The sequence below is a fragment of the Rissa tridactyla genome, chromosome 2 (assembly GCF_028500815.1).
Source record: "Rissa tridactyla isolate bRisTri1 chromosome 2, bRisTri1.patW.cur.20221130, whole genome shotgun sequence".
Taxonomy (NCBI): domain Eukaryota; kingdom Metazoa; phylum Chordata; class Aves; order Charadriiformes; family Laridae; genus Rissa; species Rissa tridactyla.
In genome coordinates, this window is record NC_071467.1 from 240,983 (window position 1) to 256,284 (window position 15,302).

Consider the following 15,302-nt stretch of genomic DNA (forward strand, 5'->3'; position numbering starts at 1 on the left):
CTAGGGACATTGTCGCATGTTCATGGGCTTCACATGCAGGAAGAGACAAAAAAAAGCCAACAAAATTTCGGGTATCATCGGGAAGGGTACTGAGACCAAGACAGACACAATCATCCACATCTCCAGGACTGTTCAGTTCTCTGCTCCCAAAAAGGCAGGACAGGAGAGAAACTGCACCGAGGACCGTGCAAGGATGATGGTGATATGCCACAGGGTAAGGTCCCCAGCACCAGCCGGAGTATTCCTGGTGCTTTAGAGGAAGGATGCAGCTTTCAGGGTCTTGGGGAACAGGGAGTGCCTGGGACCTCTCCCTCAGGCTGGTGGTGGCCTCACCACTGGAAGGTGCTGAGCTGGCAGGTGAAGAAGCTGCAGGATGAGACCAGCGTACTGCCTAGCATCAGTGAAAACGAACAGGAGAACAACAGGCTCTTTGCAGAAACCCTGCAGCGTGGAGTCCAAATCCCACGTCGTACAGAAGAAGGGTCAGCTAGGGGCTACGCTTAAACAAACAGCAGAGGCTCCCAGGCTGGGGAAGGCTGGGAGCTTGGGATCACTGGCACCAGAGGGAAGAGTCCTTGTCTCTACTGACATGCATCTGAAAAATAGGTATAGTGTCTGTAGCAGATGAGGAGAAGCAAACTACACAAAAGAGGCACTGGAGCCATCCCAGAACGAACCACATGTCAGCAGCAACAAGAAGCATCAGGTGAAACCTACTGGAAATCGCTTCTGCAAGGGACAGAGGCACACATCTCTCAAACAGACCTGCTGTTTCAGGAGGCCTGTTGCTTGCCAGAGGCTTGGGTCCAGTACACCGTGAAAGACAGCAAAGTTGCAGCGTGCCCTTGCAACAGCGGGGGGCGTAACCAGTGAGTGGAGGGAAGTGATCGTTGCCCGCTAATCAGAGTACAAGAGAGATGCTGATAAAGTGGAACGAGGGCAGCAGAGAGCCAAGAAGATACACAGGGGCGTAGAGAATACATTGTACAAAGACAGGTAGAGAGACCTGGGGTTTTTCATTCTTGAGAACAGACAGTTGCTGCTGTCTTCAACTACCTAACACAACGGTACAGAGAAAACAGAGGCCCAGCTCTTCTCAAAGGTACACAGCAGTATAAGGAGAGAGGCAAGGGATCCAAGTTGTAACAAGGAAGATTCTGACTAGATATTAGGAAGAAAATGTTCACCACAACAGTAGTTAAACACTGGAAGACAAGCCCAGAGAGGCTGTGAGATCTCCATCTTTGGCAATACTCAGAACCTGACTAGACAAGGCCCTCGGCAAGCTGACCTCGGCTGACCTTGTGCCATCAATGACATCAAATCACCTCTGCAGGTGCCTTCCAACCTGAATGGTTCTCTGATGCCACATCTTGAGAAGGACACAGTGGTGTTATAGAAGGTCCAGAGAAAGGCAACTAAAATAACGAGGGTATGGATGGAGAAGCACCTTGCAAGGAGAAATGAAAGCCACGACTCCTGAGTTTGGAGAGAAAGCAGAGGAAGGAGAATGAATGGGGTTTACAACACTGAAGGTGGTAAATAAGCTGAATACAGGACTTGTGCTTACCAAACTGGCAACACAGGAATGGAGGAGCACTCAGCACAACCAGTGGGACACTGGTTCAGAGCAAATCAAACAGTGCTGCTTCAGGTGATGATGTTCTGGGACTTGCAGCCATGGGAGTTAGAGGAGACAGATTCAGCATGTCCAAGGGCCAAGAGACATACAGATGCAGAAACGGCTGGGCAGGGATGTCCTCTCTAACATCCATAATCCAACAAGCATGGATGCGTGGGACTGCGAAGGGAATGAGCTGCACCAAGTGGCTCACTTGTGTGCTGTCTCTAAACAGCATCAGCTAATGCCACCACTGGAAAGAGAACGTTGAGTTGAAGGATGCTGGCCTGAAGGCAGAAGAGCACTTGTTTTTTTCTCGCAGTTACACACTCACCCCACTAACACCTTCAGAGTAATGACTGGTTTTCTGAAATGCCTACATCTTTCCAGGATTCATTAAAAGCTAACGTAAGTTCAGCATTTTCAAAAGTTAACTCTCCCCAAACATTTCAGCATGATTATACAGGTTTGCAGGCTTTTATGTGCCATTTAGATTTCTACAACAGCAGCAGTATGTCTAGTATAAGCTAACTCTTTAGATATGCACGCATCCCTCCCCCACCCCATGTTTTTAAAAAAACTATACTGTACTTCTAAGACTCTTGCATCAAAATTCTTCATCTTAACCCCAATAATTAAACAGCTCAGGAATGTCCACTGCTAGGCTGCTCACACAGGACTCTACCTTTGAAATGAAGACACCCGGTTCATGAATCCCAAACGGATGGCTTGAATGGTCACTGCCTCCTACAATGCTGAGTCCCAGAGGACCACCTGCTTTTACAAGGTGAATTTCCTTGAGGGAACAAGAAGCAGAGTCAAAGGCAATAAAGGATATCACATAAGGACCACAAACACTGAAAAACATGGAGTCAGGGATGCTTTCCATGAGTGAACACAAGGTAAGCACCACAGGACAAGGCAGCTCCCCATTACTTCTTTGCGCCCCAATAACACAGTGGGCCAGCCCTCATCAGACTACCAATTTTCCCACTGAGAAATACCCAAGATTGCAGTATCCCATGTTCCAACAGAGAGACTCACCTCAATGGGATATTGATCCTCCAGGCCTTTAGACAGATGGTTCCTCTGCAGGGAAGGCGTCTCCTCCGGCGGGCTCTCCCCATGGCTGGGAGGTGGCGGTGGGGAGTGCATGCGTGCCCGTGGCACGCCTGGCGAGTCTCCCTCGCCGAGCTGCTCTGCACCCTCTCTCTCTACCAGCAGCACGATGGTGGGGGAGGATGCGGTAAGCAGCGCTACTGCCTGATCATGCCTGGCTTCTGTCATGTCTACCCCATTGATCTAGAACAACCCGCAAACTCAGTGTCAGACCATCACCCGAGTACACCCTGCCGTTTTAAGCACTCAGCCAAGCGCCCTGAGGGACCCCATGCTGCTGGAACACTGCCCCTTCCCAAAAGCCTGTTCCTCAAAGCACTTTGTAACTTACCCTACTCCTCCCTGTCTGGCAAGGGGACACAGGCACCTGCTCATTCCCCTCTGACCACAGTCCTCTTTCTAGACAGCTTACCAGCCCCTCTCCCACCCTCTCCGTACGCCTCCAAGCCCAAACAGCACCAGTGATGCTCCAGGGGACCATAAAGACCAAGGACCTCCTGGAGCACGACAAATCCAGCTATTGCCCGGACTATGCTGTGGCTTACCCATTTTCAAGAGAGTACCTGCCACTCCTTGGCTTTGCATTCCAGCTTTCCTACCGGGTCATGACAAAAGAAGCCCAAGAGGCTGCATTAAGGGAATGGGTCCAAAGATCTCAATATAGGAGGAAGAAAAAACAGCGATTCCCAGAAGCGAAGCCACAGCACACTAATGTGCCACAGCAACAGCTGCCTTTGCACTAGGCCATTTGCCCTTATCAATCACTCTCAAAGCCCAGACGCGGGCGCTGCAGAGCATGATCTGATGTGCGACAGGACCTGTCACCGGCCACTGGGCTGCTATCCGCCCATGCTGGGCAAGGTCACGGCAGTCTGGGGAAGATGCCTGTTTTAAGCCATAAAAAGTGTACCCCAGGTATAAAAAGACTTGGGAGCACTGAGAAAGAGACTCTGCTGGTCCACAGTAAGAGACTGTCTGACAGAAAAGGAAAATTAGAATTATTTTGGGCAAGAAAACATTATACAATATGCTAAGCCAAATAATTTCAAGACTACAACTACAGTCATCTTGTAATATCAGTGGAAGATATAATGCTTTGGACAAAGGGGTACTTCCAGCACATAAAGGGAAACAATAATGTTGTTCACACAAAGCATTGAAGGGAACCCATGTGGAAAACTATGTTATTCTCATCCTTCACACACAAAAAAGTTAACTAACATACGTTAACAAGATGTGCAGAGAAAAGTTGCTACAACAGGCAGGGGAACAGAGGGCCTTTCCTACAAAATTAAGATTTAAACCAGCTTGCCTAGAAACTCAAAGGACCAGAAAGGATGTGACTGTTCTCCATGAATACAGGAGGGACAGAATACCGAGAGGAGAGCTAACCTAGAAGAACGCTGCCAAAAGGATGGAACTTGCCACAAAAAAGCTGAAGCTGAAAATAAAAAGGTTTCTAGTCCTTAGGTTCTGGAAAAGCTTTCCAAATGAACAATGGGGACATAATAGTAACAGCTGTTAAGATGAAGTCTGATCAGCTTATGAAATGATAACGTGACTTTGTAACAGCCACAGCAACTGCATTTTGTAGCCCGATTCCTCGCTGCCTGATTCCTAGAAGTAGTATAGTTATTCCCTAGCTCCTTCCAAGAAAGCAGTTTCTGGACAAACCGAGTGCAGGCAGTCTGACGGCTTTGTCCAGAACCTCCATAAACACCACCACCCCCATCACCTGACCTGCCCCATCCCATCCCACTCCCCTTAGGACGTGGAAGGAGACTGGCAAGATACCCCTGGGCTGGGCTGGGCACAAACGGGAGACTCTCAGCCCCACAGCACCTCCTCTACTCAGAGGATTGTCCCCAGACGGACACCTTTGGCATGACCAGAGAGGACGAAGGGAGGTATGTGAACGCTGCCAGCCTGCATGTGCTTGCAGGGAGAGGAAGGATGTAAAGGGACCTGGGCAATGGCTGTTGAGCACAGGAGACAAGGCAATAAGCAGGAAAGATGATAAATTAAACACACAGGTGCACAAACCTCAAGGAAATGCAGATAACGGAGACAAGGCTCAAGGCACTCATGGATGGATCATTAAAGGAATCATTCAAACAGTAACATTAAAGAATCAATATGCAGAGGAAATCAAGATTATCGTTGGTTATCAGAACAGCTCTCACGGGAAAGAGCAAACTTGCTACAGGGAGTTTTAAAGGAGATTGTGGGAATGTGTAAAACTTACCATGGGATGCTGAGCAGCAGGATTACAGGTAGGAAAAGGGAGTGGCCAAGGAGGAGAGGGGAGGAACAAGCATGGGAAAATGGAGAGGGTGGGGAACAGAAGAGGCTGATCATATGCAAGCATGCTGCTGGTCAGTATGCACGTCTGGCCAAGCCCTGTACCTGATCACCATAGTCTGCTCTGTTTTTTTACTCAAACTCCGTTTGTATCTACTGTGTGAGTTTGCTCTCTGTTTTGGGTATGCGTCCAAGATCTACCAGTAAAATTCAACTCGACTAGCCAGCAAGCAGGAACCCAAAATGTGTGAAGATCCAACAGCTGGCCCAGAAACTGGATAAAAGGCTCAGGGTCTGACCAAAGAGCCTTGACGAACTTGAGGCCTGGGCCAGAGACTGAGGAGACCTGCAAACGCGAATTATGTGAGCTGAGCGAGGGAGTATACGTGCACGTTCCACTAGCAAACCCCACACCTGATTAGCCAGAGGGCAGGAACAGGGTTAAGTTCTCTGTGTTGTTCATGCCCTGGACTGTTTGTGTTTATGTGTGCGCCTGTAAAGGTACTGCCCCCCTTCTTGTCTGCGTAAATCTGGGGCAGCCATGTCTGCAGGGTGTTTCATCTTTGGAATTTGCACTGAGCTGTCCTGGTGGATGGACATGGGCACGAGGAAAAGTGGTGGCCTTGTGTCCAGTGGACTGGGAAGGGAGGATCCCCTTGGGTCCTCCCGTCCGCCTCATAAATAGATTTTTAACAAAGAAGAGACTTCTCCCTTGGGTTCTAATCACCAGGTCAAGGCCCAACATGCTCCGCAGACAGACCTGCTGTAATAGCACGCATTCTTGGCTTCACGCATTCCCCTCGGTTATTTTTCTGCCACTGACAAGAAGATGATAATGGTCAGACTTGGTCAGACCAAAAATATACAGCCATACTTCCCCGGACTAGAGAACAGGGACACAGGAACTCTCCGAGACAGCCCTTGATGGCATTTTACTCATTAACTTCTCCACTACCTGGCAACCACGATGCCTTCCCAGCTTTTGGACAGCTAGTTTTCAGTGGCCTTTATTGCTATGTCTCTGCTCAGCAAGAGAACAAGGGCAGTTCAGCTATCCAAGTGCCCAGAGTAAGGGAAAGAGTGTCATCTGTCCTTTCCCAGCTCCACACATTTTTCTGTGTGCTGGGGAGTTATATTATTCTGGCAAATTTCTTCGCGATCAGACTGCTCTCATTAGGATCCCCATGTGTCACCCAGCGCTACTACTGTCCCAAATCTCCCCGAGAATCAGGTTTCTTCAGTCTATTCCCCATCCAATCCCAAAAAACTAGCTGCCCTTAGCCACTGCTCCAAATCCTGCACCCTCCCTGCTAGGCACCCATCCCAAGATCCACCCTCCAACGTTCCCCCACCTTGCAGCTCCCCACCCCACGTCTTCCACCACCAAAATGCCTGTGATGACTCTGAAGACACACTAGAAGATGGGGAAAGCTGGAGAGTTAGTAGTCAATCACTGGGGAGTTTTGTGGGGTGTTAACTTTGAAGAGATCTAGGCTGGGCTCTTCAATCCATGTACTCAAAGCTCCCTTAAGAACGTAAAAGGAGCTATCCCAGACCTTCCCCTGCAGGGAATTCCAGGACGATTTAGAGCACAAGGGAAGAGTATGAAGCTGTGCTGTATTTCTTTTCCTAAGACAACAAAAATTTTTTGGCAAAGTGAGAACTGAGGCATGACTAGGAGACTATGGCTTTGGAGCTACGAACCCACCCATTTCCTAACCAGGGCCCTCCTGACTTCCCCAGGCAGATACACGGGGAGGCAGGCATCCTGCACTGCACATCCCAGGAACCATCACAGCCTAAAAGCTTTCCAACAAAAAATGGGCAACCACTGCTTCAAAAGAGTTGTGATAAACAGGGAATTTAAGTGATGCTATGCGGGCACTGCTCTGAAGTGAACAGACACCCTCTCGACGCCCAGTGCCACTGGGCCAGGGCAGCCCCACGGCTCTAACCCAGCACCAGGTTTCTCCAGAGACGGAGCGAAACTCACACAGCTGCTCATGCATCTCTTACAGCAAGCAGATATTCTCGAGGATAAATATCACTGAGAAGATATGCAAGGCCTCGGGATGTAACCCTACCACTGTGTGGATATCACACTTAGCGAACCCCACAAGCAGGAAAGGCAGAATGGCAACTGCTGCCAGGAGGCACAGCTGCCGGAGAAGGGACAGTCGGACACTTGCTGGGAGGCACAGAAGTTACGTGAATAGTCCAGACCAGGTAAGTATTCTCTTGGAAGATAATAATTTGTTCCTGCTTTCACCATAACTGAGCACAAGATTTGAGCTGCAGCTGACGCTCAGCACCAAACCGTCTGTGACCGCACACACTTCAGCACAGGTAACGTGCTTGAGAGCAGAGGACCACACTCTCAGGCACAGATGTATTTCCTCCCTGTGCAATAACACTGCCCTCATCATTGCAGCCAGGTGTCAGAGGACTAATGACAGCAAGGCCCTTCATCCCCATTAAAATCTAACAAAGGCCCCCAGCTCTGTAGGCCCTGAGCCCATACACTGCAGTCGGAAGTCACTGCAAGCTATTACTAGAGAATTAGATCTGCTTTTCCTATGGAGCTGCCCACAGATATAAATAGAGCTGCTAATGGCGGGGTGGAGACAGGTTTGACTTTCGACTCCATTCAGAGATCTTGTGTTTCCTTCTTGCCACAGGTAGAGCTAATGAACACCACGTGACAGGCTGCGTGCCTGCAATTACGCCTGTCAGTCATGCCTCTGTACCGGTGGAGCATCAAAAGATGAGCAAACCCAAAATAATTTAGGCTATCTGGCAACAGTCAGGGTCAGGGCTTGATTTTGGGAGGAGGGGGGAGCACTAGCAAGGAGGGAGGGATGCTGTACCAGTTCAAGTCTCCTGCCAAGATACAAATGTCAGACCTGGGCCAGAGCTCCACTAAAATTTTGTGCCAGAGCAAATACAACACAGCCCCCAGCCTAAGGATAGAGCAGACAGAAGCCAGCACTGACAAGGCTGTATCAGTGTTTACTCACGCCAGCTCTGTGGTAACACGTGCTCTTACCACAGCAGCTGTACCAGAAACCCACCACCAGCACCAGGATGCAGGAGCTTTCACTCGGAGGCAGCATGCGAGCTTGGGAGGAGGGTCAGGAGACTCAGCAGACTCCCCGCAGGAGGGGGAGCGAGGGAGACATTAGGCAGAGAGACTTGAGGTTAGAGGCAGCAGTGAGATCCATACCGCCGGCACAAACAGGAAGGGAAACTGGGGCCGCAGGTTCAAACGAAAGCAGAGGGAAGCGCCGCAGTACGCCCTGCCCAGCTCCATACCACCCTTCAGCAGCCTCCCTCTGCTTCAGCCTGCGCCGAGCCCTGCCACCCTGCTCTCTGCAGGGAAAGGCCAGCCCTGCCCCAAAGGTCTTCCCTCCTGGGCGCCATGCCCTCCCAGGCTGTCCTGCGAGGCTCTGCAGGGACACCAGGCCAGGGTGGTGCTGCATCATCTCTCTGGTACTGCCGCTCACACGCAGCGCTTGGGGGAGGCATTAACTGCACCCACCACCTGGCACAGGCAGGGGCAGAACCACCAAGATTAAATGCTCTCCCAGAGGCTTGGGAGCTGAAAAAAGGACCCCCAAAATCCAGCTTCGATGACAGAAAACCAGGCCCCGTACGAGGATGGGCAGGGAGCTGAATCAGACCCCTTCCCTGCACGGCCCCACTCACCGAGATGACCCGATCTCCTACGTGCAGGATCCCGTCCCGATGGGCTGCGCCACCCTCTGCAATCCGTGAGATAAAGATCCCCTGAAACACAGTCAGAAGGGTCAGAGCAGCCTGTGCTTCCCCTCACCACGGCTTGGCTTTCCAGAATCGTTCCTGGACACCAGGCAGGTCTCAGCCCTTTCCCCTTGGCAGCGCCCTCCCCTGCCCTGGCACTTCCCATTTGTTCCTCACTCCACACAAACCCTCTTCTGCTTCTAGAGCCACCTCCAGCTGCAGCAAAGCCTTCATGTGGCTGAGAGCCCAGAATATATGTCAAGAGGACGGCAGCAAGATTAAATGTCACTGGCAGGGACTGTGAGCCCCAGCCCCTCCTCCTTCTGAACTTCTCTCCTTCCCTGACTTAAGAGTAGATTCTGGCTCTCATAGAATCATAGAATGGTTTGGGTTGGAAGAGACCTTAAAGATCATCCAGTTCCAACCCCCCTGCCCTGGGCAGGGACACCTCCCACCAGCCCAGGTTGCTCCGAGCCCCGTCCAACCTGGCCTTGAACCCCTCCAGGGATGGGGCAGCCACAGCTTCTCGGGGCAACCTGGGCCAGGGGCTCACCACCCTCACAGTAAAGAATTTCTTCCCAATATCTCACCTAAATTTCTGCTCTTTCAGTTTAAAACCATTATCCTTTGGCCTATTGTTCCACTCCCTCACAAAGAGTCCCTCCCCATCTCTCCTATAGCGCCCCTTTAGGGACTGGAAGGCCATTATAAGGTCCCCCTGAAGCCTTCTCTTCTCCAGGCTGAACAACCCCAACTCTCTCAGTCTGTCCTCACAGCAGAGGTGCTTCAGCCCTTGGAGCATCTTCATGGCCTCCTCTGGCCTCGCTCCGATAGGTCCATGTCCTTCCTGTGCTGAGGGCTCCGGAACTGGACACTGTACTGCAGGTGGGGTCTCTCCCCAGAGCAGAGTAGAGGGACAGAATCACAGAACCTTCATGGTTGGGAAGGACCTTCGAGATCATCGAGTCCAACCATACACACACCAAAAAAAGCCCCCTACAATCCCTGTCACTAGAGCATGCCCTGAAGTGCCACATCTAGACGTTTCTTAAATACCTCTAGGGATGGTGACTCAACCACCTCCCTGGGAAGGCTGTGCCAGTGCCTGACCACTCTTTCAGTAAAGTCATTCTTCCTAATCTCTAATCTAAACCTCCCCTGCCGCAGCTTCAGACCATTTCCTCTGGGCCTGTCATTATTCACCTGGGAGAAGAGGCCAACACCCACCTCTCTGCACCCTCCTTTCAGGGAGTTGTAGAGGGCAATGAGGTCTCCCCTCAGCCTCCTCTTCTCCAAGCTGAACATGCCCAGCTCCCTCATATGCCCTGGTCTCCAGACCCCTCCCCAGCCTGGCAGCTCTGCTCTGGACACGCTCCAGCACCTCAATGTCCCTCTTGTACAGAGGGGCCCAGAACTGAACACTGCACTCGAGGTGAGGCCTCACCAGTGCCGAGTACAGAGGCACCATCACTTCCCTGCTCCTGCTGGCCATGCTATTCCTGATACAAGCCAGAATGCTGTTGGCCTTCTTGGTCACCTGGGCACACTGCTGGCTCATGTTAAGCTGGTCGTCCACCAGCACCCCAATCACCTCCCTTGACCTGCTGGCCTGCTCCCTCAGAGCCCTCCTGGCCCACCAGCCTGGGGCCATGCTGCACTGCTGCCTGCCCATGGGTAAGGAAGACCCCGCGCTGCTCCCACAAGCAGTGCCAAGACCCAGGGATCGAGCACCTTCTTTCCCAGGGAATCACTACTGACCATGTCACCAGCCCGGTAGGGTGTGGAGCCTTTGCCACCAGCGATGCTGAAGCCCAGGCCCTTCTCGTTGCGCATGAGGCAGGTGGAATATCTCTCTGTGGGAGGTGCCCCCTCGGGTCGCTCCGGAAAGCGTAGACCACCTCGCCTCTCACGAGGGCTGTAGTCATCCTCAGGGCGCAGCGGTGTGACAGTGATGGCGTTCTCCGGCTCCACCATCCGCTCCCGCAGAACAGTCATGGAGACAGAGCTTCCCGATCCACGCAGAGCTTCCACTGCCACGTGATGCTCAGCACAGTGCAGGGACACGCCGTTCACCTGGGGACGGACAGAGCCAGGCACAACCCTTACCTCCGCGGGGAGTTCTTCCAGCAGCCTGCACAGACAGCCCCAGCCTTGGCCACCGCTGCCCAGCAGAAGCGCAGCTGATCCCCTGTGGAGCCGGGTCCACACCTCAGACCAGCAGAAGTTCTCAGACCTCACCTGCTGCCCGCCTGGGAGCTTCCCTGCGCTCGCACAGCACAGGAGGTTCCCACAACACGTGCTGCCTGTCCCAGGCCAGGGCAGCCCCTGCCAAGCGCAGTAAAGACCCTTTCAGAGGGATTTTACCTTCCCAGGGAGCTCCCACTTCCCCATCACCTCTATCATCCCCGCAGGCAACAAACTACCAGACAGACAACCACTCACCCAGAACTATCATCCAGAACTTGTTAGCAAGTAAGTCTCAGTACATCTCAGGTCACATGTGTGACCTTGTTCACCTTCAAGGACATCCGCCTCCTCATACCCTGAAGCACCCATTTCCTTCCCCTCTATGCAAAACTAGCAAAGTACTCGCAGGGAGGACACCAGGTCCTGCAGCTCTCAGGGAAGCAACCCGATTCCCTCCACTCTCACTTCCCTGATTTCAGAAAGAAAAGTCCTACCATATCAGAAGACAGAGGAAATGCAAAGTGGGGGCCCATGAAGCTGAAGAATCTTCTTTTCATAGCAGCTACCTCATTTCATATTAACACACACTTACAGGAAAGACTGACTGTGTCTCAGCCAGAAAACCAGATGTTCAAATCTATTTCCTCCACCTCATAGCATTTAAGGTTTCTTCCCATCACGGCCTTCATTACTGAGCAAAGCTCTGTATCCCTGCTCTGGGGTAAAGAGGATTTCCTTACAATTCACAGCTAACAAGAACGGAACCCAAGTCTGATGTGCCTCAGCCACATCTTACTGTGGACAAAACACAGTATTTTAGAAGGAATACGACAAATCTCTGAGCTATGTTGTGAGGGTACATCCACTTTTACAGGAGGCATAAATGAATGGGCATCATGGGAAGTGAACCAGAAGTGGGGAAAAAAACCCATAAATCTTTTCACAAAGCTGTAACTGAAGAAGGACATACTTTATATGAAATAGTAGGGTGCCATGAATTTAACTGTTGGGAAAAGGAATAATCATTCATCTCCCAAAATCTTCAAGATTTGACTCCCTTTTGGAAGTCATTCTGCAGCAAAATGCCATACAATCCATGCAGCAGAAGGATGCTCGGTGACACTTAAGGCCCTACAACGTCCAAGAGATCAGGCTAGCTCTAGTGCTTACTCCTTTTCAGACTTAAACTTCGTGGAACTATCAAGAAAATCCTATGACAACTGCAGAAGTGGACAACGCAACTTCTGAAACTCCAGAATCAAGGTTTTGTCATGAAGCGATATAAAAACTTCTAATTACAGAACCACATAGCAATTTATTTGACTTCTACCACGGTCAATGCCAGGTAAGCGGTGAGAAAGACTGGAACATCTGCTCAGGAACATGCCCAGGCCCTCACTGCGAATACGTGGGCTGCAGGGAGTAGGGGTGCATGAGATCCCAAGATACACCACACCAGATCGCACAAATACAGGCCACTGCTCCAAATACAGAGCGCTTATTCCTCCGTCCAGCGCGGTAGTGACATCCGCTCCCTCCATAATGCAATCTATCCTTCCTCAAGTGCATCCCAATCCTGTACGATTAATCATGTTTTAATGTAATTTGAAGAGAGGCAAGTACGGCGCATGGCTGGCTCCCTGGTTAAGAAGTTAGCTTACGAGGTCCACTTTTGCCCCACAGAGGACAGCGGATGTGTAGAGGCCGGCTGGTCGCCCTGCGGGGGACACTGGCACACACTGCTGAGTATTTCTTCCCACCTGAGTTACACAACACTTCAGCATAGAGGGAGAGTGAGCGCAGGAACAAATTCTGCCCTTAGAAAGCCGCAGAAGATTAACGGTCATGTTAATTAAACAACTAACTCTTTGAGCCAGGGGGATTTTGTTTTGCTCTTGCACAGCTCCTGATGCTTTATTTGGCCTACAAATTAGTGTGATGCAAATAAATACAGGCAAATAAATACCAAATCATACTTCTCCCTCCTCTTCTGAGTCATTAGAAGCATTTACTTTGCAGTAGGTAGGTTCTTACCTCCAGAAGCTTGTCCCCAACACGAACCCCTGCACGAGCTGCAGGACCCTCTTCTGACACACGGGAAATAAAGATGCCCTGGAAACAAAACTACTTGTTAGAAGAGGCAGAGCCCATTCCTTGACCCTGTAAAGAGACCACTCCACCCTGCTCAACTTCAGGGAAAGGGGAAATCCCTCACCAATCCCGTACCCTGGATGTGGGGACAGGACACCCACATCACCCCATTCAGGAGTTGGTAGAAAGGGGAAAGAAATCCCATTGCAGGGCTACCCCACTGGTGACAAAGGGGAAAAGGGAATGAGGCTTTAATCTTTGTCCAGCGGGACGAGAACGTGATGCAGCTGACGGCACCACGTGTGTGGAAGACAACCCCATGCTCTTTGCCTTGTGAGTCCTGTACATCAGGGCACAGGTGGTAAAGGAACAACTGTTCTCATCGCTGCTCTGCGGTCAGGAGCAGGAAGGTACGACGAGTTGTGCTCCAGAGGCACAAGCCTGCCCAGCCCCAGCCTCCAGCATCGGGGGCTGCTCCCACCTTGCTCTGGAAGCCCAGCCACAAGCTGATCCATACGGACATCCAACCTCCATACAGAGAACCAGTCCCTGAAAGTGGGTGTTTCAATAATTACAGAGTTGGGGGGTCTTACCTCATCGTCGCCCTTATAGGGGGTGGAGCCCTTGCCCCCTGCGATGCTGATGCCCAGCCCCCCCGTCTGCCGCACGATAGTCAGAGTCAACTGGAAGCAGAACGGACACAGGTTACAGGTCAGCACAGACCGGGAGAACGCCAAGAACATCTCGAAGAGCAAGGCATGACTACTTAAAGAATAAGCACAGGAGTATAAACTTTATCTGCATGCACCTGCTCACACATTTGTGTAAGCTGGGGTATCCATGCCTGAAAGGCACCAACATCACAATACATTTAAATAAACCTTTTTCACAGTTCAGTCCTGCACAATGTCTCAAGACCAAGAGTCAGTTTGCCTGTAATGAACACATCAGAACGAAATGTCCACCACAAGTAAACCAAGCAGCAGTGGGATGGGGCTCGGTAAAGAAACAGGGATGGCGTTCACATCACAGCCCAGCTCCACCACATGGCTCCCTTTGGGGTGCAATTCCATATAACTACTGGGAGATTAAGGGTCGCCGCAATGTGGCGTGCAGTAACAAGAATGGCATCTCTTCCAGAATACCCTGAACAGACACTTGGCTTTGCTCTGTTGGTGGAAATCAATGCCTGGTTCCAGAAAAGCCACCTGCTTTGTCCCTCTGGCCCCTTCCACTCCTCCCCTCTGCACAGGCGGGACTGTAGCTGTGCAATCCAGAAGCCTCTTCTCCTTCCTACCTCCCACCTCTACACAACAAATTACACCCACTTCCAATAGCAAAACTTTTGGTCAAACTGGAACTGAAATTGCTTATATTCAGGACACCAGCATAAACTCTTCGCATTGCCCCAGTCATGAGAGGGAAGAGAAGGAGCGTGTGGTAGGGTACAGGGAGAGGAACGGGATAGACAGGACTCTCTCAGGGATCTGTCAGGGCCAAGGACCAAGGAGCTAGTGAGGTAAGTGACAGAAATGTGCAGACTGCTGGAGAGAACCAAATTTGCTGTCCTCCAGATGTCACTTCTCTGGAAACAAAGCCCAGAACGGAGAGCGGCTGCTGCAGAGGTGTCTAGCTTCAACATCAGGTCCGCCTGGCCCAGGCCGGGCCACAGCGTGGGCAGCGAAAGAAGCAGGAGACTTGCTTTCCTTAACCCCCCCCTCAAATCCTTCTTCACTTTCTATAAGGACAGAGGCAACAGCCTGGGGGGCTTCACATTCTGCTAAGTTTAAACAAAGTTTAAAACAAAAGCTTAAACTCAGTTTAAACTAAATTTAAAACGAAACCAAAAAAACCACCACAGGAAACGCAGAACTAAAATGAGGTCCCCTGCCATTTCCTTCGGTCCCCAGTCAACAGCGTAGCAGAAAGCTGCTAGGATCTTCACAAGGAAACCCTGATCCTAGAGAGACCGCAAGTACCTCGTCTCCGGTGCAAGACCTAGAGACTGAGTAAAATCCAAGCATCGAAAGACAAGGATTATTCAGGCAAGACAGAGAAACGTGGTAGTCAGGAGACAGCACTGCAAGCCATCGACACCACACTTTACAACCAGTTACAGATTAGACTAACCTTCTTGTGTGAAGAAGCCTATCAGGCTCTACCTACAAATACCACTTTTTTTCTTCCAGTCTCACTCTATTTCAGTAGTGCTCTAAAGACTTAT

General features: G+C 51.0%; 1 protein-coding gene across 36 annotated transcripts in view; it reads right to left on the reverse strand.

The window, feature by feature from the left end:
* The window catches only part of SCRIB (scribble planar cell polarity protein), a 117,881-nt gene that overhangs the window by 54,728 nt on the left and 47,851 nt on the right, over window positions 1–15,302 (reverse strand). For all 36 annotated transcript variants that reach the window (XM_054189675.1, XM_054189670.1, XM_054189667.1 and 33 more), the window contains 6 exons: window positions 13,672–13,761; window positions 13,022–13,099; window positions 10,559–10,873; window positions 8,747–8,827; window positions 2,666–2,923; window positions 2,307–2,417 (listed from right to left, as the gene is read on the reverse strand). In XM_054189675.1, the coding sequence (XP_054045650.1) occupies window positions 2,307–2,417; window positions 2,666–2,923; window positions 8,747–8,827; window positions 10,559–10,873; window positions 13,022–13,099; window positions 13,672–13,761 (933 nt within the window). The remainder of the gene's footprint in view (window positions 1–2,306; window positions 2,418–2,665; window positions 2,924–8,746; window positions 8,828–10,558; window positions 10,874–13,021; window positions 13,100–13,671; window positions 13,762–15,302) is intronic.